The 22,661-nt window shown below is 42.2% G+C and overlaps 1 protein-coding gene and 1 long non-coding RNA gene across 3 annotated transcripts in view; both read left to right on the top strand.

Annotated features, from left to right (window-relative positions):
• The window catches only part of SYT10 (synaptotagmin 10), a 40,859-nt gene extending 33,618 nt beyond the window's left edge, over positions 1-7,241 (top strand). For both annotated transcript variants that reach the window (XM_083462038.1, XM_083462039.1), the window contains 3 exons: positions 506-677; positions 2,606-2,735; positions 4,545-7,241. In XM_083462038.1, the coding sequence (XP_083318164.1) occupies positions 506-677; positions 2,606-2,735; positions 4,545-4,616 (374 nt within the window). In that variant the 3' untranslated portion in view covers positions 4,617-7,241. The remainder of the gene's footprint in view (positions 1-505; positions 678-2,605; positions 2,736-4,544) is intronic.
• The window catches only part of LOC310687253, a 208,047-nt gene that overhangs the window by 123,621 nt on the left and 61,765 nt on the right, over positions 1-22,661 (top strand). The window lies entirely within an intron of this gene.

The following is a 22,661-nucleotide window of genomic DNA, read 5'->3' as shown; positions in this document are numbered from 1 at the left end:
ATAAATAGGTGCCATTTCTAGATACAAGGACATAAGGCAAGCCTGCTGGATCAGCCAATTCTCACAGTGGCCAACCAGATACTTGTGGGAAGCCTGCAAACCGGACATGAGCACAAGAGCACTCTGCCCACCTGTGATTCCCAGCAACTGGTATCCAGAGGCATAATGTATCGGACAAGGAAGAGAGAACATAGCTATCATGGCTAGCAGCCATTGTTGAGCATATCAGCTACTGTACATTGGCGATAGGAGACAGGCTTTGCATGCAGAAGGTACCAGACTTAATTCATGGTGTCTCCTGCTCAGACTGGGAAGGATCCCTGCTTGAAACCCTGGAGAACCACTGCCAGTTGGTGTTGACAGAACTAGATAGACCCATGTCTTGACTTCATACAAGGCAGTTTCCTCTGCATTTGTGGTGGAACCAAACCTTCCTTCCCTTCTACGTGAGAACTGTTGGTGTCCTCCTACCCAGTTGTGTTGACCTCGGTTCCTGTTATCTCAGATCCATACGTCAAAGTGTCCCTGATGTGCGATGGTCGGCGCCTGAAAAAGAGAAAAACAACTACAAAGAAAAACACTCTCAATCCAGTATACAGTGAGGCCATCGTTTTTGACATCCCTCCAGAGAATGTGGACCAAGTCAGCCTCTCCATCGCAGTAATGGACTATGACCGGTATGCTACATTTTTCTCTTTTTTGATTTTTTTGCGGGGAGGGGGATTCAAGAGGAGCTATAGTAATCTGTTGTTGTTGTTGTAAGAATAATAATGACAGGTGTTATCTTTATACTGACCTAAAGCAGGGACTTGATGGGTATACAAGGTATAAGGCAGTCTGTCAAGTAAACTGCTCCTGAGCTGTAGACAGCTTTGCATGTACCAAAACCTTGTATTTTGCCCAATAGCAGATTGGTAGCCTAGACAAGCCCAACAAGCAAGGTGTTATATGCTGGCAGTAGTTTACCCCCACAAGCAACCTAGTCACCATATTCTGCACCAATCCAGACCCTCCAAGTGTCCCTATTTTCCAGGGACGTCCCTGATTTAGAGAAGCTGTCTTGGTTTCTGATTTGATCCCGGAATGTCCCACTTTTCGTTAGGATGTCTCTATTTTCACTGGAGAAATGTTGGAGGGTATGGAGTTATCTGACCCCGAGCCATCTGAAGGCAATCCTGTATAGGGATTTTTTTTAAAAAAATGCTTAATGTTCTGTTATGTTTCTATATATGTAAGAAGCTGCCCAGAGTGGCTGGGGCAACCCAGTAAGATGTTTGGGGTATAAATAGTAAAATTATCATTATGGAATAGGACGTCCCTATTTTCATTGGAGAAATGTTGGAGGGTATGCCAGTCTTTGGACCAACCTCAAGGATAGCCCCACAGAGAGTGAATGGCAGCCTTATACATATGATAAGTAAAGAAATACAGTGGTACCTCGGGTTACATATGCTTCAGGTTACATATGCTTCAGGTTACACACTCTGCTAACCGAGAAATAGTGCTTCAGGATAAGAACTTTGCTTCAGGATAAGAACAGAAATCGGGCTCCAGCGGCGTGGCGGCGGCAAGAGGCCCCATTAGCTAAAGTGGTACCTCAGGTTAAGAACAGTTTCAGGTTAAGAACAGACCTCTGGAACGAATTAAGTACTTAACCCGAGGTACCACTGTAATGGCAAGTAGGTAGACACTTTCACAATAGGTTAAAAACTGAGAAATGAACAACTATCTGGCTTTTAGAAGACATCTGAAGGCAGCCCTCTTTAGGGAAGTTTTTAATATTCTGTTGGGAGCCACCCAGAGTGGCTGGGGAGGCCCAGCCAGATGGGCAGGGTATAGATAATTTATTATTATTATTATTATTATTATTATTATTATTATTATTATTATTATCATCATCATTATTATTATTATTATTGTCATCATCATCATTATTATTATTATTATTATTATTATTATTATTATTATTCCACACTGGCTGAATAGGAAGCCAGCCCTGCTTCCCACCAAACTGCTGCTGTGCAGGCTTGCTTCAGAATCCTGAATATTAAAGATTAATATTAATTATTAACTTTTTTACCTTTCCTTACTAAATGTACAATAGATCTAGCTCTCGGGGCTAATGGTGCTTTTCACCAAAAATAATAAATGTTAAAGGGTGCCGGGCAGTATAGCACAGAAAATCCACTGTTGTCAAGATACCTGCAAAACATAATAGATAGACAGAGATATGTTCATGCTGACACCTTGCCGAAGCAGAACAGGTGGCAGTGATTGCATCATTACAGCGCAGTTGGAATGACTGATTGTTTGGTTGGTTGATTAAAATTTAGTACTGTGTCTGCTTTTCACCACCATCAACACAGAGTGGGATATACACATATACTCAGAAGGGTGCCCCATAGAATTCAATGGGGCATACTGCAAGGTAAGTGTGTACTTGCCTTGTACTTATATATATATAATGTTCCTAGTGCTTTGGGGTGTAAATATCCAGCTTGTTCTGTCGCAGAATGTGGCTCCTCTACCTATCATTGGCATTATTTGTGGACGCCTGGCATTGTGGATAATCTTTAGACGTTCTGTTCTCCACTTTTAATCCTAGAGTGGGACACAATGAGGTGATTGGAGTATGTAGGGCTGGACTTGACGCTGAAGGCCTTGGAAGAGACCACTGGAATGAAATGCTGGCGTACCCCCGCAAGCCAATAACCCACTGGCATCCCTTGGTAGAGGTAAGAGGACTACAGCATCTCTTCAGCAGCCTATTCCTCATTATCACTATTTTATGTAATACCTTCTTCACAAATTTGTTGTTTTTTAGTCATTTAGTCGTGTCCGACTCTTTGTTACCCCGTGGACCAGAGCACGCCAGGCACTTCCACTGCCTCCCGCAGTTTGGTCAAACTCATGCTGGTAGCTTTGAGAACACTGTCCAACCATCTCATCCTCTGTCGTCCCCTTCTCCTTGTGCCCTCCATCTTTCCCAACATCAGGGTCATTTCCAGGGAATCTTCTCATGAGGTGGCCAAAGTATTGGAGCCTCAGCTTCAGGATCTGTCCTTCCAGTGAGCACTCAGGGCTGATTTCCTCCAGAATGGAGAGGTTTGATCTTCTTGAGAGTCCATGGGACTCTCAAGAGTCTCCTCCAGCACCATAATTCAAAAGCATCAATTCTTTGGCGATAAGCCTTCTTTATGGTCCAGCTCTCACTTCCACACATCACTACTGGGAAAACCATAGCTTTAACTATATGGACCTTTGTTGGAAAGTGCAGAACAATGTACAAAAGAAGATGCTAAAAATCTTTTCCACCAAACAAAGCTGAGAAGCCCTGTTTTGTATTAGGCATTTCATTAAATTATTTGAAAAAGCCTGTACTGTAGAAGGGAATGCAAGTTCAATTTTTCAATGGCTTTCTTTTACATTCTATGCCACCTGTTAACAACATTCATACTGGTGTATTTCAAACAAAAATAAAAACAGAAAATCTGGGATTGAATTCTCTGCTGTTTCTTTTCCTTTCTTTTCTAAAAAATAATAATGCTGAATAGGATCAGAATTACAGGAAAGTTTTTGAAAACACTTTATCAATGCAAAAACCATTTCCCCCAAATTAAATGCCATTTGCTCTGTTAGGAGAGGCATATGGCATTAACCCCACTGTAGCATGGACTAAAATGAGGACAAAAAATATTGCTGGATGCTTCTAAAATATGTGCAAGAGTGAAATCCAACTTTAATCCCAAAAGACAATGTAAACGTGTAAAGAGACTATAAATTAAATGGCCAAGATACAATAATATACAACCACATCTATCCAGAATAATGCCTGAACATCAAACTGATGTGACAAGCAATAAATTGATAATGTTTGAGGTCAGACACATTGCAACCCAGTGAGTCTTCCTCATCGGTCGAGACATTTTTAACACGCAATTTGCCACACACACAAAAATAGCCACTTTGCTAATCTATATAGACAATGAGGTAAACTAACCACACATAACTGCAAAATTGCTATGCACACCTGGGGCTCATGAATATAGAAGATGGTCTTTTGTAAAGATGCCCAAGGCATCCTCCAGATCTCCAGTTTTAGATGTCAGCTCCATCACCAATATTCTCTGACCCCAGGATAATGCACCATTAAATATTCAGATCCAGTAAATATATCTTCCTTTTGGACCAACATAAGCTTCTAGAAGACTCTCCAGTGCTCTCTCATGTTGAACAACTGGCAATAATTCAATCTTGATTAAATTTGGTGCCACAAGATGTGGTGGTGGCCTCTATCTTAGATGGCTTTAGAGGGGAATTAGATCTCTTCATGGGGTAAGATGGGTCTGTCAATGGCTGTTGATCACAATGGCAAGGTGGAACTAGTAGTCCTTTGAATGCTGGTAGCTGGGGAGAAAAGTGCGGGGAGGGCTCTTGTGGACTTCTGTGAGGAAACTGGTTGGCCATTGTAAGAAACAGGATGCTGGACTTGATGGACCTGTGGATGCAACAGGACTCTTCTTAAAATATTTTATTTCTTCTAGTTGCCAGGCCGAGCAACCAGTTTTGACAGTCAAGGATCTTGCTCATCACCAAAACCACCACTTACACCCTAGCTTGAACAGTGGGTTCTTGATGACCAGCTTCACAACAAGCTCACCATCTCTATATGCTACAAAAGGTTTGGGTCTAGCTGATGACCTGCAATCAGATTTTTGCGTTTTGATCCATTGTATTTCTACTGCATAATAATACCATTAATTCTCATTCTTAACTTACCTTTCACTTGAATACTTGTTAAAGATGTCATGAAAATACGTCATTTCTTTCTTTGTTTGAACAAGGCATTCAGAAGGACACAAGTATAGGTGGGTTTAAGGTCTTGAAAGCAACATAATGCTCATGATAGCACAAATTGTGTCAACATAAAGCTTTTTGTTGTACTTTCCTTTCTTGTGAATTCGCCTCTAAGTGGTGACAATTTTATATATTACATAGAGGCAAAAACAGGTTTGCCACTGGGTGAATCTTGTATTGGGAACTGCAGTCTATCACAGCTCCCTAATGAGTGTGCCAAACAGTCATACAGTATTTTTACACGTACACTAGTATTTCTTAAAATCCGCCCCCTTTCTGAATGTACTGTACATTCTGTGGTCCCAATACAGAGTGGGATTCCAAGAGCCTCCTCGAGGAAGTTCACATGAGCATCAGCACTTCCAAGAATCACCAATCCGCCCCCCCCCCCCGCAGTCTCCTTCCAATTGTGCTCAGGAAGCTGGGGTGCATACCAACACTGAATGGGGGTTGTATCCAATATAGTGCTAAAGTCACTTTGCGGTATATTTGTTCCACTGGTGAAATGTTTGGCAGGAAAGAAATGCAGTTGCACCAAAAAACTACATAAACAGGTTGCTGGTAACTTCTCTGTAAAATAGATTGTGCAATCTGTTGTGCAATGAGTTTCCTTGAGCTCAACAGATTCCTCTGTTGTGCAATGTGAAAACTCGCCCACCTGCTAGTGCATGAGCCCTTGCCCTAATACACAGAGAACATTGGCTGCAGCCCCTGTTCTCCATTGGGTTGTCCCTGTTTGCTGGGTTGAATCTGGGCCTGAGAGCCAGAAGAATGCCAGCCCTGCAACTGAGGTGCAGAGCTGCAAGGGAAGATTTAGTGTAGACAAGAGCTTTTCGCCTTCTCTCCCTTATGCAACCCAGCTGGAAAGGTTGGTCTGCCCCCCAGTTAGCCATTCAGCCAAGGAAAACAGGAGCTGCTTAGCCACGGATGGCCATCTGGCAACCCCCATCTGCTCCTGTGATTTCTCACACCCTTTCCAAAAAGTTTAAGAAATGCTGGTGTACATCAAGATGTCTTATGTGTAAATGTGAAACTGAAATGTGTAAAGTAACTTGTGTTTGGGCCCAATGTGTGCTGTGTTATTAAATGCACCTTTGCATTTAAAGTGTGTAGGCTTGGGGAGGGGGGGGCTTTTAAAAAAATGCAGCCCCAGAGGATGGATCTGATAAGTATTGGAATTGTAGCAACTGGGGAAGAGGAGTTCTATCTCTCTTCCCTACTGTGGTCCTGTCAAAGTTTATTTCTCTGGATCTGCTATTTGCATTAGGAAATTCCCAATAATTATCAGTCCAACAATCCCTGCTTGCTTTAACACACACACATACAAAGATGCATTAACCATCACACCAAGTTTGGCCTTTAATTTGGCACTTTAGCCTCTAGGGCTTTGATATAGCTTTGCTCTGCTATATCAAAGGGGCAACTCTTTGACACTTTATTGTATTTCAGCTTAACTTCATTGATGTGATTGACCTGGAGGATTCATAATCAGATGTTTGGATGCAACAAGAGCTTAGCATAAGCATTTATGAAGCTACAGTGTGAATTCAGATCATTAGAAGTTGGGGCACACTGATGTTCAGGCAACCAGAAATGTAAAGCCTTCAAAGAGTAGCACATTTGGGAGGGGGCGGGGAGAGAAAGAAAAGAAAAGAAAGTGGCCATCCATTCAGGAAGGCAAAAAGTCTTTCAAAATGGTACCAGGATGCATCTTGTTCTGGGATGCAGATTCAGTGTTGTAAGTTGGAGGGCTTTTGCTTCAATGTAGCAGGAAGTCAGCAAGCCAAGCTTTGTTGTCTCCTAAATTTGAAATTAAGAAGTTGAAACTTGTGGAGCTCTGTTCTCCCGTGTTAGTTTATGATGGCTTAAAACATTCTTGTGTTGACTGCTGACAGCATTCCACACAAGCACACCACTCATTGCAATAGATGTTTGGAAAGGTCAGTGTATCCTTATATTCAGGAGAACCATTGAAAGAAACTCCAAAATTAAAACATTTGTGCAGCAGAAACTCACCAGAGCCTGCTGTTTGTGAAACCCTAAACTCTTGTGCCTCGCTTCAGGTGTGATAGAGATTTATCTCCATGCAGGGGAAATGTCAGGCATGAAGCATCCCTCTTTCAGAGCTGGTCTTGCCATGAGATAGAAAGAAGTAGACAAGTGCAGAGCTTGATATAAAGGTGATCGATTGGTGTGAGGACTTCAGGTTCATTCTTCTTTCTGCAAATCAGTTGCCTAAATTGATTTGGCCCTTTTGCTGATCACATTTATTTGCCAAATGTCCAATATAAAATCTATGTATGGGCTTCATTTAAAGATTCCATTATTTTCAAAACCAATCATGGCACGGTCAACTTGCAACTTATGCACATTTAACTTGGCTGGGGGGTGGTTAACCGGGGGTGAGGAACTATCACAATCCCACCCACCATTTGCATGCACATTGGGAGAGCATTTGGAGGTGCTGGGAGAGTGTGTTTTGACTATCCATGATTTTGGCTTTACGAGCTATCCCAGAACATAACCCCTGCATAAGTTGCAAGTCAACTGTATACACAGTGGTTTGGATCCAGGCTGAAGCCCTATTTAGGCGTTAGAAGTGCCCATGTTTGAAGGGTACATGGTGGGGGAGTCCCTGGTCCCAATATCTGCTCTAAGCCTTTGTGCATTTGCAAGGGATATTCCAAATACATTCAGCAATATGTGTTTAGATATTTCTCTGCAGTTGTGATCCTGGATTATGCAGAACCTGAAACTGCCGGGATGATTTTAAGCATGTTTTCATCTCCTTTAGACCTTCATGCTTAATGCACAGAGGTTAGGAGTGATGGTGACATTGGGGGCAGGACCAACATGCGCAGCCTTGCTTCCCAAGCACCCACCCACCCCACCCCCAATGTTCTTTGAACACAAAAAGCGACAATGCCTGAATGGGGCTTAAGTTATTCACACTTCGGTCCCAACCACATGAAATCAAATGTGGAGCATTAGTCATGACTAATCAATAGGACTGAGATCAAGAGGACTCCAGATCCTACCCATAGTACGCACAGTTGCACCTTGGATATGTCTGTTATCACTTTAATAAACTAAACTGGGGGTTTTGTAAATGACATTTGGGTGTTTAAAGTTATACTCTACTGGTGGATATGACTGATAACTAATGGTGGTGGTGGGCAATTCTGTAGAGCAGGAGTGAGGAATTTGTGGTGCACTTGTTGGACTCCCATAGATCCCTGGTGTATGGGGCCCTAGCCCATGATGGCTAGGGCTGATGGGAGTTCCCTATCCCTGCTGCAGTGGTAGCAAATGGTCAAGGTTCAAGTAAGCCTCCTTCCTTGTCTACCCCAACTGTTTCATAAAGTAGGCCGCAAGTAAACCTGCCCTCCTGCTCTGCTGTTGCTGCTTCCTTCTCTCCCTCTTTCTATCCCTCTTCCCTGCTTTTAATTTTAGGACAGGAAGTAACACAACTTCGATTGCTTTAGGCAGCATTCACAGGTCATCTGAAGGACAGACTAAAATAAAGATGGAGGGAAACAAGGTGGTTTGGTATCATCTCCTTTTGCCGCCATCTCTCCTGTTTCTATCACATGGAGGGGGAAGAACAGGTGGATAACAGTTGCTTCAAAACTACCACACATAGACTTTCCAGCCAGTAGCAGTAACCCAGATATTATCTAGGGTTTTCTTCAATATCCTGTTCCATTTTTAAAAAATGGGTACTTGTCACAAGTTAATATTTATGGTACTGAACAATTGTAAGCTACTTGCGCGTCACCTTATGGAGACGTACCTCAAACTATCAACTTTATGGTCACAGAAATCTGTATGTGTAGATTGACGCTTGCAGAATTCTTGTGATGTACTCTTTGAATATGTCCTTTTTACTTGCCATCATCACAAATACTTTCCAAATGCTGTTTGTTTTAACAAGCATCTGCATACTATCTACATAGCTTTTTTCAGAGCTATTCTGATTTTTCTCTTCACATACTCTCAGCAACAAGAGGGCCTTTCTGCTCTTTCTGCTATGTTTTTGGTGATGAAATACTGTAAGATTGAATTTCAATATACTTTGCACTGTTTTACGCCTACTATCCAAAAACAAAAACCCTATCAAGTTCATGAACAAATGTAGCATTAGTGTTCTGTAAGGAACATATACTTTTTATTGTTTCGTCAGTTTCTACTGCTATAGCATAGCTTTTATTGTAACTTGGAATAGATTTCAAGGGCCATTGTTTTATATAAATTATTACCATTATTATTAGGTTGCATCTGTCAAGGTCATCACTTTAGCAATAGGATTTCTGCCTGCACAACAATAATCCCTATCCCTGTGTGATTCCCATCCCCCCCCAATCTGCTCTGGAGGGCTGGGGCTACACCCAGAACAGATCTAGGTGGGAGGAAGAAGGAGTTCCATTCAGGTGGAAGTCCTTGCATAAATGGGGCAACTTCATGGGATACAACCTATTGTTGCTGTTATTTTTATCCAACACCAAAGGAAAAATATTTAGTTGTGCCCTTCTCCTCAGTGTTGTCCATGTAGTGATGCAATCCTATGCACACTTAATTGGGTGTTAGTCTCATTGAACTCAGTGAGCCCCAGTTCAGATGTATGCCCACCCAACAGTCAGTTTGCATGTTGAGGGGGTGGGCAGCTGGACACCTATCCCATCCTCACTCTTGTAGAATGGCCCGAATTGCAATCTCTCTCTACCAAAATAAAATAAAATAAAATAAAGTGGTAGTGTTAGAATTGGTTCTATCAAATGGGCCATCCTGGATACGGAATGCCTGCACCTCATGTTATTTTTATATGTGGTGGATGGTTCACATCTGCTTCTCAGCAGATGCAAATGGATCAGGGTGTAGGTAGGTGAATAAGAATCAGCTGCACAAAGTTCCATGGGCATGAGCCAAATAGGGATCTTAGGCACATGAGAAGAATGCAGCCTACATGTCTGATTCATTAGCTCAGGCTTGTGTGTGAGGACTCCAATGCTCATGCTTAGATGAGTGAACTGGAGATACACAGATGTTTCCACGGCACATTCGGGTCTGATAGCACTGAGCTTGGGGTGCTAATGAGAGCTGCACGAGCTTTGGATTAGGATGTATGGATACAACCCTGCGCATGACATAAACTCGTTGAATTAATGGGACCGAAGGCAAGATTGTATCCCAGGTTTTCTGCAGTGTGGAATCAAACACTGGGCTCATGTACCCTGACGTGTAATATAGACAGACCTAGCAAAGAGGATCTATGTGTATAGGTCCCAGTATTCATTACAGGTTATACACACTGAGAGGGAGACTGGACAGTGCCAAGGCTGATTCCTGCACCTAACCATGCAGTTGGTCTATATGCCTAAGCTGACTGAGTCAGCATTTCCAGACACCTTAATTAATGTGCATAGGATTGCAACCTGTGCTACTAATAGTGGTTTGCATTCCTTTGTGACAGCTGTGACTTGCATGCTTCTCTAAAACAGTGACGCTGCTTTGTTGGTACTAACTCAAGCTGGAAACATCATTTTTTAGAAGGGATGTTCCTCTTGGTGTGCTCATTCCATCATGCATTGCCAACAAGTCTCGAAGAATTTTGTCTTGTTTCAAAAGCCTGCACAAGCTGTTTGAGCAGAGGTAAAAATGGGACAAAATAAGTATTACCCCATTGGGAGTAAATCCTCTCCCAAAATAAATACGATCCAATTAAGAAGACTAGTTATCTGTCTTTAGCCATAAAGGCTTAAATCCTTTTCACCCAGTTTTGGGACTAAAATGTCAGCTGCCAGTCAACTGCTATTCATTTACCAGTGATGTTTTTCAGTAATGCAAGTATGGGTATTATTTTTTTTATTTAAAAAACCAACAACAGTCTTTGGGCTCAGTCCTGCACAGAACTATGCATCTGTTTATCAACTGAGCTATCTACTGAAGTCAGTCAAAACTGCTCATCTGGTCATAGCATGTGCATAGAATCTTTGCAGGACACATAAATTCTTCCCAAGCTGAAAACTATGGCTAAATTAACATTAATTTCTCATTTTTGAAATCATGAACATGCTGACTATAGAGAGGAGCAAACAAATCCAATAGAATTTCTGGTTTCTCTTTCTTTACGTTTTGTTGGGTGACCCACATGTGAACCCCTTTTCAGCTATATGGCAAGCGGACAGGTGAATAATTGCAAATAAGTTTTTCATCAGATTATTTTAGGGAGCAGTTGCATTTTGAAAAGTACATATAGATATTTTCAAGAACATACGTTTGTATTTGCACTGAAGAAGTAGAGTTCAGATATACTTTGCTGAATATCAAGGCATTATTACCAATATGGAAAGCAGGGATCTGTGAAGGTTGACCCAGGATTCAGCCAGAATGGGTGAGGCAGGCCTGGGCCAGATTGGGTCCACTGTCCTAGAGTGATCTGGGGCTTTCAAAATGGGGAGGGAGTCTGACAGTGAGAAGGGGGCGGGAGAGAAAATGTGTGTCTTCTACACACAGAGAGAGAGAGTTTGATTAGAGTTCAGAAATGTGATTGGCACTGCTGAAGACTAGGCTAGGGGGTATATAGCAGGAACACCTAGACTGAGTTTTTATGTAAATGTTTAGGCAGTGTCCACATGTTTCTCCTCCTGCTGAGACAAGACAATCATTCTTAGTGTGAAATGAGGCTTTTGCATATATACATCCTTATGTGAATCGTACAGCTGTGCATTTGTCCCCCAGACCTATTGGGAGGTCCAGTCTGGTGTTTTGGATTAGCTGACCTGACAGGGATACATGGGCTGAACTGATTGGGAGGGTCTTGCACATATCATGTAACCAGGGAGCAGGAGATAGAGGAGGAGATTTGTGCCTCATACTCCCTGCCTCCTGTATGCTTAATAAGGTCTGTTTGGGAGTGGGGGGGGACAGAAAGCTGGATCCCCCCCTCCATTATCTATATATTTTTCCACTTGGCTGAGAAAAGTTGTTGTAGAAGAATTCAGCTGGTCAGATTCTGAGATAAGGGCAGGGAAATTCAAAAGCCTCTTCACTGATCAATAGCCAAACTGCACCTGATTTTTATTTAGTTGTGTTTTTTTAAAAAAAGACAGAACGCAAATGCTGTAATATGGAATAATGATTTCAACATAGCACAAAATACTCCATTCCGTTTTGCTTTTGAAAAATACTACACTTTTGAATGATAGCATAGAGATTTTAATACTTTGCATGCCCTCAGGTCCTGGTTGTGGGCTTCTCAGAGGCATCTTGCTGTCCACTGGAAATGCAATGCTGGACTAGATAAGCCTTTGGCCTGATTCAGCAGAACTCTTCTTACGTTCTTAAGACCAACAGTATTTCCTATATGTAGAATCTATAATATTGCTTTTAAATCATGACTTTCAAAGTCTATTTGCTGCTGTGCTTTCTCTATTTGCAGTAACTGTTCTTGTGCTAAATTAAAACCACTTTTTTTTCTTAAAAAAAGAAAAAAGTATATAGTAATAGATTACTTGACATTTCTTTCTATGTATGCAGCAAAAATGAATGTGTGCCGAGTGGCCAAATTATGGGCATTTATGGGGGGGAGTGTTCAGTGTAACAGTTTGTTGTGTTAATTAAGCTGTTCAAACAGCACTATGTGTTGGATCACTGCAAGAACTTGACAGTACGAGCCAAGGCAACATCACATTAAAATTTACTAGCATGAACTGGGAAGTGTCTCTTGTAAATGTATTTAATGTTGATATGTTCAGATTATAAGCACTGGTCCCTATGCAGCACTCATTCATCTAATGGAGCTTTGAGATATTCTGCTCTGTAAAGCACCATTGAAGTGAAAGGGGCTCGCTAAAAAAAAATTTGCCGCTAATGCTTAATTTCATCTTGAATGCTAGACATCCCTTTGAATGGAGGGAGCTCATCTGTATCCTCGTTAGAATGTTCATGTGAATCAGACACCTCCATGGAGATGAATGGGAAGAGAGCTCTGTGGCAGAACTACATTGAGGGCAGCAAAAAGAAAACATGGATCTGGGAGTTCTAAATGTTGCTTCTCCATTCCAAGGTGGTGAGATGAGGATGGGCAATGAAGTGGAGAAGCAATAGGCTGGAGAGGATAGCTCCTGCTTCTCCTACCCAACCAATGCTTTTCACCTTCTACCAGCTGCTTTTCCCAATTGAAACCCTTGTTGGGAGAAAAGCAGGTCAGAGCAACTTAGGAACACAGGAGGATAGGAAGCTTCCATATACCAAGTGGTCCATTAGCTCAGTCTTCTCTTTACTTATTGTCAAGGCTCTTTTCCAGCTCTACCTAGAGATGCCTGGGAGTGAATCTGGGAACTATTGCATTAGAAGCATGAGCTATGGTCCCTCTGGAAACAACAGAGGGAGCTGACTTAGAGCACATTGCCCAAACAGCTCAATATTGCCACTCACTGTCTGACAGTGACTTTCCACAGTGTCCAGCAGAGGTCTTGCCTGTCATTGGTTAACTAGAGAGATGCCAGGGATTGGACCAGAGAAAATTTGCACGCAAAGCACTTGCTCTGCCAATTGCTGAGCTCACATAGCAGGCAGAGCCATAATTAAACACCCTCTTGAAATATATCCCCATTGTTCTATGCTTAGGGAGGCTGCAAACTCATCCATCCCAAAAGAAAAATGAACCATCAAAAGAGAGGATAAAATAAGGTTCAGATTTGCCTAAATTGTGTTAGGAATCGATTCGGATTTTGAGATAATCACTATAATTTAAATTAGAAGTTGGGTTGAAGAGAAAGCTGCTTTGGATGGGCTTGCCTGGAAAAGCCATTTTAAAGTACAGTTAAATGAGAATTGAAAGAAAGGTATGCAATATGTTTCACCATAGTGGGGGGATAACAGATCAGGTGACTGTTCAGTCGGCTGTCCGGGTGTGAACTATTGAGGGGCTCTTCAAGGTTCACCCTTCTGGTGGTTATATTCAACCCTTCAAACAGAGGACTGTCTTCTGACAGCCTTTCAAAGAGCAGGCTGTACTATGTAAAACACAGCCCATGGCCACCCTATTTGCAATGGAGAACTGGGGTTCCCCAGCCTACGTTTGCTGCTTTCAGTATAGTACCACCTTGCATGGGCACAGGCATTCACAAACCTGAAACAATTTTTCCAGATGAAATGTGTGCTTATAATCTTCACCAAGTTTGTATTTCTTCACATATCTCGTGTAACTCAAGCAAGCCATCAACAAGAAGCGTTTGCCTTGTTGCCCAAAATGGTGATCGAAATAACTAGATCATAGCTTTCCAAACCTTTCATGTTGGTGGCACACTTTTTAAACATGCGTCATTTCGCATCAAAGTAATTCAGGTTTTACTAGCGAAATAGAGTTGGGGCGATAACACAACCCTACACACCTACGCACTGCAGCCAACACACAGTTTGGAAAGCTCTGAACTCAGTTGTCACAGCATAGCCAGAATTCAGATGTGATGTATTCTTTCGAAAAATTGTTTCCTTCTGTAATGGACCGTTGTTTGCATGAAAGGTTGTGAGAGCGTCTGTCTTTACCAGCCCCCTTGCACTTGAAATGTCTATATATTTATATGGGAAATGAAGAAACAAAGTTTACTTTTGATAACAAATAAGAATGAAATTATTTCTCAGTTTAAAATGTATACAAATTCTGCTATTTTCTTCTTCTAAAAATTTTTGCTGCACTTTGTCCACCTCACACTTCTGTGCCAGTAGGAATTGATGTAGGCTACAGGGCATGGCACCGAGAAACCCTCAGGGTCTCTTCCAACTCCACAATTCTGCGATTCCACATCAGCAAGGCTACCCACTCTCAGCTATCAAGCTATCCGACATACTCACAAAGGCTTTTCTTCCATTTATCACAATGGAAGCACTGAGGTTCTCAATTCTCCAAAAACACAACCTTCAAGGGCTTTACCATCCCCAGAGCATTTCTTGTTTACACTACTGGGTTGGTCAGAAAATTTCTGGTCTGGGGAGAAAGATGAAATTTCCTGCAGACAATCTACACCATGAGTAGGCAAACTAAGGCTCGGGGCCCGGATCTGGCCCAATTGCCTTCTAAATCCGGCCCGCGGATGGTCCGGGAATGACGGTGACTCCAGTGACTCCTGGTCTACGCCTTGCCCTGCCCTTTCATTCTGTTGTGTTGTTGTTGCTTTTTTGGAGGGGGGGTTAGGATCACAACAAAAATGAGTACAGGCACCTCCCCATTTTTTGCAGTTGGCATATGTGTGATTGCTGACATGCACAGTTGTTTGGCACTGCAACGGACTGGGGCAGGGCAGACAGACTGATGGACATTCCGCTGGCATGCACGGTGCCTTGGAACAAACCCCATGTAGACAGGGAGTTGTCTGTATTTTAAATATACTGGCTGTCCATTAGGAATGAGGAATAGAGGCACTGATTGCCACATTCCAATTTATAATATACTTGCAAGGTGTTAATCATGTGACAGATAAGAGCCCTAGCTTATCTGAGGGTGCTTCCAGATTACCTGTATATTGTGAATGTCCCTTGACTTGTTTTAAAGGAGATTAGATTACATGGGCTGTTCAATGAGCTTTCGTTCTGATTTGTTTGCAATGGCATTGCATTAGAGCAAATGCTATCCCACAATTTCCAGGGTATTTCCCTGGCAATTTCCTTATCACAAGCAATCTGATCAACTAGAATTGTGCAACCTGGACATGTCAGCATGTGGCTGAATCCCACTAATAATAATAATAATAATAATAATAATAATAATAATAATAATATACCCTGCCCATCTGGCTGGGTTTCCCCAGCTACTCTGGGCGGCTCCCAACCGAATAGTAAAAACACAATACAGCATTAAATATTAAAAACTTCTCTAAACCCAAAAACAGTGACAGCCTGGAAGCATCCAAAACCTTAATCATGAATGCAACAAAAAAATCTATACGCTCTTCATAACTGATGGGCACTGTGTATATTTTGTGCTTGCGTAGCTATATAAAAAACTCCAGGAGCACAAAATACCCTGGGAAAAGTCAGCCTCCTAAAAGATGAACCGGCAATGACTGGTCAATTTAGGTGACATCTTTCTTCATGTTACTCCTCTTATTTCTTCCTCCTTCTCTTCGCCCAGATCTATTATTCTTTTCTACGAAGAGTAGGAGACATCGAGTTTTAGGGACAATGGTTGTCAAAAGATGAGGGATTTGCCTGCCATCCCATTTTGCACGCTGCAAGATTCTCCAGGGACATTGTGTTCAGTTTCTCTCTGTACATGGAGTTCACAAACTGTCATATACCCCTTTAGAAAAATCATAACCACCTCAATGCTCTTTAGAGTCCAGCCAAATAGATTACAGCTCTATGCTGTCATAACAGAAGTTCATCGCCCTCAGGCTGCCAAGTATGGAGTCAACAGGTTTGCTTAGCAATCTGCCTTTGTAAGGTTGGTTAGAGGTCCAAACAGGACACTGATAATCACTCCATTTCTCCTCCTTTATAATATTGTATTCAGGGAATCTACTCCATGGAAATGAGGTGGACAGAGTCTGGCTTTTGATATATATTTTATTCATCAGAGACTATTTTAGCTTTTACCACAGATATATATATATATATAGAACAGACATGCTTATTTTTTAAACAAAGTGATTATAAGGATTAACTGTCTGAAATGGGATGGTGGGGGGACTCATGCAGGGATAGCTAGCTGCTGGAAATCTTGAAAGCAAAAACTGTAATAGTGCACTTTTTAAAATAAGTTTTTTTTAAAAAAATACATAAAGTTGGTGTGCTACCTACAGCCTGGTGCAATGCCCACTATAGACTTCTATCCACACGGTTAATAGATAAGATGCTCCCAATGGATTCACAAGACTGGCCTTTCCCAACCTGGTACCCTCTAGGTGTGGTGGGACTTCCATCATCCCTGCCCAGTGGCCATGCTGACTGAGAATGACAGGAATTGTAGACCAAAACACCTAGAGAGCAGCAGGTTTCAGTAGGCTGTGCTAGGCTTCTGAATCTCCATTTTCCTTCCACCACGAAAGTCAATGGACACCATTTCTAGATATATACTTATGGAACTGCCACATGTGTTCTCTGGCCTAATGGAAGCTCCTGCGGGGGAAGAAAAATGTAGCACACTTCAATCTGGAATCTAGGGTGCATGCATATGGACACAAACATAGCCCATAAAACCTTGCTTTACAGGATAATAGTCCTGTCCCAATAGAGGATACTGGGTTTGCATATGCTACAAATGTGCTGAATTGTGCATCATTCCAGCATGCCTCCCACGTAATCCTATTTTATTACAATGGAGCTAAGGCAAGGCTAGGAGCAGCCACTATTCCTACGAGCAGTTTTGCCAATTAACTTTGGTATATGCATCAGTTTATCAGGCTCTGAGCAGCCCAAACTCAGCTCAACTGAACTGCCTATCTTTGTGGAATAATCTAAGTCACAGGGCCAGGTCAATGTAGCCTATGAAGGACGAATTTGTTCTTCAAACCATCTGCCTAGTCTTTGCTATTTGATGTTGGCTGAATGGGATCTTTTCTGGTACCCTTTATGCAGTGTTAATTCTGTGACTTTTTCAAGGCAGTTTGTGGTTTGGTACTTAGCCATTGTTCATGTTGGCACCTTTGGCTTCTGCATTTGATAGACAGAATTTTTTAAAGCACACTTCTCCCACCTCCCAACCCATGTTCCTGGCTTTTTGTATGCGCTATAAACCGCCGTTTGTGGAAACTTGAGAGTATATAATTGTTATTAATGATATAGTAACTGTATTTTTGCACTAGCCTTTAAGAGATGTACAACATGTTTCTGTATTTTTACAATGTATCACCTAGAATGTGTGAAAAATCTATTTGTCAACTGAGAGAGAGAGAACTCAAACTATGTAATGACAACACCTCAAATATACGTTAACAAGTGTACAGTTTGTGATAATTTTATATCTCAAAAAAACAATAAACATTTGATATAATTTTATTCTATTTGTTTCATATGTATTTTGAAGAAGAAATAAAGTAATCTAAAATTACCTATTTTGCATTTCTTGAAGTCATTCATGATGGCATGTTTGCTTTTGTGTCAATACAGAGATAACAAATACAGAATTTGGCTATGAAAGACCAGCCACTGAAATCTAGAAATTAGGTAAAACACAGATATTAGTATATTAATAAGAATTCATAACTCTAAAGGTCCTGAAACCAAGAATAATAAAATTGCAAATCTCATTAGAAAGCAACATAAACAATCTACCATTTTTCCACTCTTCGTTTTTCCGCATTTCCACATTTTAAAAATGCAAAGTTAAGTCCTCATGAAAATTCAATGGAGCTTGTGCATAGAACTTCAACTTAAATTTCAGAGAGTACTTATTTCCCCTGACCTTTCTTGAGTCATCACAGATCAAACATCACAGATAGAACATTAATATGACCTCCCACCACCTCAAACACAAGGAAATGACCAGTGGGAATCAATTCACACACTCATCAGGTGGTATACATGCATTTCTGTTCAAGCCCCAACAACAGTATAGTTGTTCATGACTTTCAACTCTATTAATATTCTTTACTAGTGTTGAATGTAACCACAGCCAAGCATGCATTTCTTAGTATGAGCAAGCTTGGGGCTACGGATTGTGTCTGTGTTAAAAGCGCACTTATTGTTCCACCTTTGTAAACGTGTGCAAATGGTTTTGTCTTAAAACAGGTGACACAAGACACCAGAATGGATTTTGCAACATACGGAATACTGCAAACCCAAAAGACTGTTTAATTACTGCATTTATCATCTTCCAGCTAAAGCACTCAAGCTGGGTTTATAGTTTATAAAACAGGGGTTGGAAATCTTTTCAGCCCAAGAGCCACTTTCCTTCCTGGGAAACCTTTCGGGGGCCACATGAATGGGTACATTGACCATTGCTGGAGGCAGCGCTCAAGGGGGAGGAGTCAAAGGGCAGTTGGGCCCAGCCAGGCCAGTGGAGGGGGTTTGGCACTGCCCTGCCTCTTCCCTGCCCCCCCCCATGCAGCCAAGTAAAATGACTACTGATTTACTGCTATTTACTCTTCTGCTGCCAAACAGCCTATGAAATGTTGCAAACAGAAAGCATTCATAATTTGGATGTGATTTGTTTGAACATAAAATAAATTGCCCCGTTCTGTGCTCATTGGATTCCTAAATGGAGAGGTCTGATTTATTGATTTGGATCTCTACTCTTATCATGTTTCTTATCTCCAGTGACATCAAAATTCATCTGCTCCTACCAAACTGTCCACTTAAGAAACAAAATGCAATTTACCTTGGAGACCTGTTGTGGGAATTCATGCTTGCAGTAGAGAAACTGATTACCGTATTTTTCACTCTATAACACGCACCAGACCATAACACGCACATAGTTTTTAGAGGAGGAAAACAAGAAAAAAATATTCTAAACGAAATAGTGGATATATGATTTTTGTGGTTCATGCTGTGGCCACAGACATGTGATCTGACAGTGAGTTTGGAGTAGCCCAATGCAAAAATCCTGAGGATCCATGTGGATCCATGCTTTGTAACCACGGAGGAGGGAAGGAAGGGGAACAATGGATCCTCTGCTCACGACTGCAGCAGATCCCCCCCGCCACCCGCAGGCATTCGCTCCATAACACGTACAGACATTTCCCCTTACTTTCTGGGAGGAAAAAAGTGAGTGTTATGGTGCAAAAAATACGGTATTTAAATTCACTGCCAAAGATTTGGGTGCAACTGCTGCTTTGGCTCTTTCCAGGAGAACAAGGACACAGTGCCCATTGGGACAGGGCTGGCGTATAGAGATGAAACAAAATACACCCATTTTGTCCTTCGCACATTACAAAATGTACAAATGTACACAAGTGAAAGTGCAGGCAACCAAACAAAATACAGCCATACCTTGGATCCTGAATGCCTTGCAAGTCGAAAGTTTTGGCTCCCAAATGCCGCAAACCCAGAAGTGAGTGTTCCAGTTTGTGAATGCTCTTTGGAACCCAAACGTCTGACATGGCTTACGCGGCTTCCAATTGGCTGCAGGAGCTTCCTGCAGCCAATCAGAAGCTATGCCTTGGTTTCCAAACATTTTTGATGTCAAACAGTCTTCTGGAATGGATTCCATTTGACTTCCAAGGTACCACTGTATGGGCAATTGATAAGAAAACAGCACAAGAATTCTCACCTCCACAAAGGACACCCCACCACTTCTTCCAGCTAGATATTGAGCACCAGTCAACTTGCAGTATAGCTGAGCCAGTGTAAGTTTGCAACAGTCTTCACCAACCAGGCAACCTCCAGAAGTTCTCCAGATGTTCCAATCCCCACCATCCCTGATAGTTGGGCATAGTTTCTGAGGCTGATGGGAGTTGAGGTCCAGCAACCTGCACCAGGACCATGGGCTGAAGGGCAGGTAACATATGGCAATAATAGTAACAGCAACAGCAACAGCAGCAAGAAGACATCCAGTTGGCTATGGCTCGTCCATAATACTGGAACATAGGAAGCTGTCTTCCACCATTTTATCATGCAAGATATATATAAATTTAATAATAGCAAGTCAGACCACTGACCCATCTTGCTCAGTATTTATACAGAGCCTGGCAGGGGCTCTCCAGGGATTCAGACAGGAGTCTTTCTGGAGATACCATGGATGGATCCTGAGACTAAACCTAGGACCTTTTGCACATGAAGCACGTGCTCTACCACTGATCTGAACTACTTCTATCAAGAGTTTTGCTCTGTGTTCAAAATAATAATAATATAATAATAATAATTTATTATTTATACCCTGCCCATCTGGCTGGGTTTCCCCAGCCACTCTGGGCGGCTTCCAACAGAATATTAAAATACAATAACCTATTAAACATTAAAAGCTTCCCGAAACAGGGCTGCCTTCAGATGTCTTCTAAAAGTCTAGTAGTTGTTTTTCTCTTTGACATCTGGTGAGAGGGTGTTCCACAGGGCGGGCACCACTACCGGGAAGGCCCTCTGCCTGGTTCCCTGTAACTTGGCTTCTCACAGTGAGGGAATCGCCAGAAGGCCCTCGGCGCTGGACCTCAGTGTCCGGGCAGAACGATGGGGGTGGAGACGCTCCTTCAGGTATACTGGACCGAGGCCGTTTAGGGCTTTAAAACATGGTGTAGCGGTTAGTATGTTGGACTAGGTGCTGGACTAGGAGCTGGAAGACCAGGGTTCTGAGCCCCACACAGTCACTGGGTGGTGACCTCAGATCTGTCCCCATCCCTCAGCCTAACCTACCTGATGGAGTTGTCAAGAAATTAAGCAGGATTCAAGCACATAAGCACTCTTGCCTCCTGCGGTTTCCAGCAACTTGTATTTTGAAGCATCGCTGCCACGGAACATGGAGGCAGAACACAGCCATCATGGCTGGTAGCTATTTATAGCCTTGTCCTCCATGAGTTTGGCTAATCCTCTTTTAAAGGCATCCAGATTGGCCACCACTCCCTCTTGTGGGAGGAAATCCCAAAGTTTAACTGTGTGCTCTGTGAAGGAGTACTCTGTTTTAAATTTTCCAACATATATGTATGCAATAATACAAATCTAAATGTATAGATAATCTTTCAACGAAACAACAACACCACAAACTGGCTTATAAGTATAAAACCAAATTTACTAGAATAATAGCTAGAATAGAGACGGACTTGTAACCATTCAAACAACAAACATACTAAGGTGCCATGTGCAAGACAAAGCCTGGAGATACTGTAAACATAGAGCAGATAAATGTACAACTGTATCTTAACTAGTTACATGTGCAGTAAACTAGTTACATGTGCAGATAATCTTTCAGCCACAATGCAATACCAGTTATGGCAACAGCCCACGCTAAGTTTGTTTTTTGTTTAAAAACTTGTTCTGACAGAGCCTGGTCTCCATTCCAGCTGTGACTGCTGCTGATCCACTCCTTCCCAATTATACTAAAAGCTGGTGCCCATCTGCAAGGTTGTCATCACTCGCTGACTTGTTAATACCAGTGATGACTTGTATGCATGAACGAGGTATTAGAGGTGAATTAACCTTTCCCAATGTCAACCCACAGAAATGTATTTTCGGTGGAGGCAGCTCACGTACGTGACTGAAGGTAAGCAAAGACGGAAAGAGCCAGTGATGAGAAGTTACATAAATAAAGGAGTGGTGTGCCTCCCTTGCCTCATTAATGCCAGAAGTGAAGCCAAGGGCTGGGAGACAGAACAGACAAAAGCAGTGTCGACCCTACCATTAGACAGAATGAGACAGCTGCCTCAGGCAGCGGATAGTGACAGATCCCCATCTAGTCCTCTTTGCTGGAGGAGAAATGTGTTGCTGCCATACAGCCTCCCTTTAGCTTCCTAAACTGTTGCCCTCAGGCGAGGTGGTGGACACTGGCCCATTGCCGGCGTTGAAGTCCAGGTGGCTTCTGTACATAAAAACGGAGGGAGGGCACCATCTTGTCCACCCCAGGCAGCAAAATGTCTCAAACAAAAGGGAGTCCTTCTTCACAAAGTGCTTGGTTAACCTGTGGGATTCACTGCGACAAGGTAGCCTAACCAACTTTAAAAGGGGATTAATCAATGTGGAGAATAAGGCTATCAATGGCTGCTGTCAGTGAGGGCGATATGCCAACTCCAAATTGGGAGACAGTGTGTTTCTGAATGGCCAGTTGCTGGAGAACAACAGTGGCAGACGAGAACAGATCCCTTAATTTTCTGTTCATGGTCTTTCCAGAGGCAGAAAGTTGGCCTCTGTGGGTAACAGGATGCTGTTCTAGAGAGGCCTTT

Source organism: Podarcis liolepis (assembly GCF_965112155.1).
Source record: "Podarcis liolepis genome assembly, chromosome: 10".
NCBI classification, from domain to species: Eukaryota; Metazoa; Chordata; class Lepidosauria; order Squamata; family Lacertidae; genus Podarcis; species Podarcis liolepis.
Note: the sequence above shows the minus strand (reverse complement) of the source record. Positions and strands in the feature narration are given on the sequence as shown.